Raw genomic sequence first — 5,000 nt, 5'->3', positions numbered from 1 at the left:
AACAGGTAGAAGATGGATAGGCTACAGATGTATTGCCAATGAGCTTGACTATTGATTCACATGCTTGTAATCAAAAGTCTCAAGTGAATTACCTGGTAAGAAACTTGGCCTGATTTAGAATCTGAACTCCTGATACACATTAGTTGTATATATATAATGGTCACTGAACATGGTCTACTTGTTGTGCATTGTGCAAGTATACAAAGTCCATTTAATACTGGGATTTGCCACATAATGAGGACCCAGTGACCTAAAAAGGACCAGTATCCCTCTTATCGGGTTAAATCACAATTCCAGGCATACCAGTGTGACTAGGAATCAGACTGGCAGACAAATTTAGAACAATAAGTTAAACTGGCAAAGAACAGTTAGCAGCTTTACCAACATGCAAGGCTCTATGTGCTGCCAGCTATGCTAGCATTAGCAGTCTTAAGCATAAGTTACCTGTCTTCACAGTCTGATACTGGTTGGTAAAGAAGTGCTGTCATTTTAAGTGACTAACCTTCTCAACATCAGGGGCTGGCACCAGTGGGTAATGGGTTGCCAGCCATGCTTAATTTAGCATACTTCAGCTAGCTGTCTTCACATTCTGATAGCTCTCAGATAAAAAGGGACTTGACTGGATTGGTCTTCATAATCAGAGATGTTCAACACACTGGCTGACATGCATGGGCTGTTGGGGGACCTCTCTGGCAGTCTGGTGAAATGTGTCGTGAATGGCTTACATCACTTCAAAACCTTTGATTGGCAAGAAATAAGTGGCTCACCAAAGGCTGGCGTATTTAAGGTAGTTATGCCACTTCAATTGTTAAGATTAAGGAGCCAAGTAAAGTCAATTCAATTACTGTAGTCATGAATTAAGATCTGTGATGAGTAGCAAAGATCTCCTGTTCTGCTTCAATGAGCGAGAGAGTCAACCATCTACAAGTTCATGCAAGCGTTATGACGTAATGTAAGTTCATGTTAGCGTAATGACGTAATGCAAGTTCATGTTAGCATAAGGACGTACGCAAGTTAAGTTAGCGTAATGACGTAATGCAAGTTCATGTGCATAATGACGTAATGCAAGTTCATGTTAGCGTAATGACGTAATGCAAGTTCATGTTAGCGTAATGACGTAATGCAAGTTCATGTTAGCGTAATGACGTAATGCAAGTTCATGTTAGCGTAATGACGTAATGCAAGTTCATGTTAGCGTAATGACGTGATGGTTGATGTTGCTCACCTCACTGGATTTCAGGACCCCAAACAGTGGATACAGAAAGGCTGGAACCAGAGCCGCAGCGCCCAGCGGCACAGCCTCAGACACCCAGTACACCGCCGTCACGATGAGGACGTAGGCACACGACGATTCCTGCACAGGGAGAAACGCATAATGAGCAACAACTCAAACATAGCAGTCTGTTATGGAACTGATCTCACCCAGATCTTATCGAGATGCGAGATGAATAAGCTTAACTTCCCTACTCCATTTTCTCGCTCCCCATCTTTACTTACACATGTTCTATAGTTACTGAAAGCAGAAGATACATGTATGTAATAGTTGAATCTGACTATCATTTAGTTAGCTGAGCCAGAGTTCTTGAGAGTATGAATGAGTTTAATTATTTAAACCTCACTTTTGCTGGTGTTTACTCAAACTACCACTCTCACAGCTCAGCTGCAAGGATAAAGCTGAGGATTGATCAAGATGGGGAACATTTTTCAATAGTAAAATCATGTCATATGCACATAATGATGTACATATCTCACATCCTATCATATTATCATAATTAATTATACATATCTCTGGCATGGAAGAATGTAGTTTGGCTTAAGCCATTGGACTTTAGCCATTTTCATCTAACTTTGTAGGTATTATGTAAGACAACATAGAGTATGGATCACCATGGAAACCCAATAAAAGAGACTTGCTAATGCTAATCTGTTTGGGGAGATTCAAATTCCAGACTCAAATTAATTAAAGTAGCCTTAGCGTCTCGTCCCCTGTGTACACTCCTAAACACTGCATTAGGGTTCCTAAGAAACAATGCCTATGATGACATGGAGTGTTATTCATGCTTCTGAGAACCAGGCCTGTATGTTACACACATATCACATCATTACACGTGAAGCTAATTCACATAAATGTGAAAGTAACACTTTATTTTCCCAAAAGAAATTTCCAATTTTTCATCAAAAATACTTTAATTTTGTGATCCTCTGCTATGCATTTCACAAAAAGACAGCTGTTGAAATCACCACGTGACATAATAAACCAGATGTTGTTAATGGACTAGCTAGTCGTTTCATGACATGACATTTTTCAGTCAGACGATACATAAGGAGTCTGATTCTCTGCTTTCCACTTTTAGCAACAACATTTAGCAACACATATCTGTACAATACTGATATTACGAATTTTGACAAATTCTAGCAAAGCCAAGCTATGAGGCTCACACACGCACGCGCTCACGCTCACACAAACACACACAGACACACAAACACACACACACACAGACACACAGACACACACACACACACGCACGCACAGGCACGCGCTCGCACACACACAAGCACACGGACACATCAGACAGAGAAAAATACTGAAGTATTGAAAAGAAGTCACTCTGCTTACAGTAAGAAGGTTTACCCTGAAAATAAATACAAACGTAACAGCTCAATCATGTGAGCGAACACACAAACCTCATTTGGCCTGTTCAGTGCTGCTCTTTAGTAGTGTTTTATTAAGTCACTTGAGTCAGGAAGAAAAATATTTGATCTGCAGCTGCATGTTTTTTTCCTATAGAGTAATTCATCTTTTGAGAACAACTAGCATTGGCCATTTCTTGAAACCTTTATAGCATTTTATTATGTTACTCATTGAGCCTATTTTATGAACAGTATAACTATGCACCAATTTGCCACTTTTTGATTTTTTTTTTTATCTTTAAATTCCTTTTGATGGTATGTGGTCACATAAAGGCCAGATAAACACACCTGTCGTTCCCTCTAGCCATCCATGCACTACGTAGTTCTGTGGTCCGGGACGGCACACCCCATGAAACGGTAGGAAAAGCTTTCACAGCATCACACTGGCAACTGTATTGCCAAAAGACATCAGTTACCATAATAGCAAGCTTTTATCAGCTCCAACTTGGCTGTTGTTGGTTTTTCCATGCCTTTTAGGTGGTTAGCTAGCTTGCTAGTTTTAGCCCAAAGCTCCTCAGTGCTGCCATAAGGGGAAAACAATATTGGGGCTACTATGACATTAGGGGCCAAAAGGAGAATGATTTGTTCTGGGAAATGATGAGCTAAAAAGGGTTCCTCCTTGAGGTGGACATAGATAATGTTCATATACAGATATCCTATAACTTATAAATCCATATCTTAACATACAGCATTCGTTTGGATATCAGGAGATAAAAGTTAGAATACATCTGTTTATCAGGGTCACATTCATCAATATAGGGTTATCAGACCATTGGTTTATCTGACTTCCTTTTAGTGAGTCTTCAACTCTATGTCTAATTGACAGGGGCAAAGGGGCAATTACAAAGGGCAATTACTCATTTTCTTTCTCTTTCTCTCTCTCTCGAACACACACACACAGACACACTCACACAAACAGATTTACTTTACTCTGTCTGTGTGCAGAAGAGAATGTGTCTAGACCTGACCCCTTCAGGTGGCACTGCGGATGACACGTGTATTTTATTTGTTCTTCCAGCATTCAGGGAGCATGTGGATAATTACTCTGCACGCTAATCTTATTTTTTTTAACGAAGAACTGGCTCTTTCATTCAGCTCTCCGTTTAACTCATTCACGAGCCTGGGCCTCACCTGGGCAAGAACTGGGCCAGACTCTGTGTCACTTCCTGCCTGAAACCTGAATAAAGTCATTTGCTTCCACTCTCATACATAACCAAAAGGTGAAAGGCACCTGTAAAAATTCATTCATTCGGAACCTATTCATTCAAACTTACTTTCTAACTTCTTGGTATCAGGGATTACTTAAGTCCTTTTGTGACTTCTGAAAAGATGATATGAATAATATATATATAAATATAGCCTTGACACCTTGATCCAAGACATATATAAGAGACAGTGCTTGAACATTTCAATGCACATGATCAAAGCATGCTATCCATAAGTGGAGGACAAAGACCCCTGATCCAATCCTCACCTTAGTGAAGTAGGCCTTGTGAAGTAAGCAGAAGGGGTCAACGACCTGAGATAATGCTACATACAGGTTGAATGGGGTAGATCAATTTCTGTTGTACTGTTATCAGTTGGTGCTGATTCTCTGTAATAGGTTTGTTTGATTCCATATAAACACTTTGCAAGTCTTAATCAGAGCACACAAAGACATGAGGGCATCACGCTGCACTGTTCCACATGAGGGTGTTAGCCTACACTGATAAATCAAATAATCTCTTCTTAATGTTCTCACTTTCATCAGCAGGTTGGATCTAATGCTCCAGTTTCCACTCTATCTCTCTCTCTCTCTCTCTCTCTCTCTCTCTCTCTCTCTCTCTCTCTCTCTCCCCCTCTGTATATCTTGTCCGGCTAAGGACTTCCTGGTTTACTGATGAGTCACGAATCAGCTAAATCTGTGCAGGCCATTAGCCATGTCATTGAATTGGATAGATGTATTACTCTACTGATGTCAGGGAGGAGAGAAGTGGGTTTGTCCTCTCTCTTATACAAAAAGCACATGAGTAGACACATACCTTTGCTTTTACATTTACACATTATGCACAATCTAGCAACACTTTTGTGCAGTGTATGTGTGTATCTCTGGAAGGGGACGAGGGGGAGGTTGTGTTGGAGATTGTTCAGAGATGTCCTTGAATGGACAGATTTGAGGGAAAAGTGGACACGTGACCCTGGACCCTTGTTGAGCTCAGCTGCAACAACACTAAACTTCGAACAACGCCTCAGGGTGTAAGGACATCACAGCATGGGATGCCACATTGGCATTATGATCTCGGTTCCTTTCTTCTGTCAAATGTATGTGC

At 40.6% G+C, this 5,000-nt stretch overlaps 1 protein-coding gene across 1 annotated transcript in view; it reads right to left on the bottom strand.

Annotated features, from left to right (window-relative positions):
• slc13a4 (solute carrier family 13 member 4) overlaps positions 1-5,000 on the bottom strand; it is a gene marked incomplete at its 3' end in the record, with an annotated part of 18,020 nt that overhangs the window by 12,292 nt on the left and 728 nt on the right. The window contains exon 2 of the mRNA XM_080851487.1: positions 1,226-1,354. Within this exon, the coding sequence (XP_080707613.1) occupies positions 1,226-1,354 (129 nt within the window). The remainder of the gene's footprint in view (positions 1-1,225; positions 1,355-5,000) is intronic.

This window comes from Sprattus sprattus (assembly GCF_963457725.1).
Source record: "Sprattus sprattus genome assembly, chromosome: 14".
Taxonomy (NCBI): Eukaryota; Metazoa; Chordata; class Actinopteri; order Clupeiformes; family Clupeidae; genus Sprattus; species Sprattus sprattus.
This window is presented reverse-complemented; position numbering and strand designations above follow the sequence as displayed.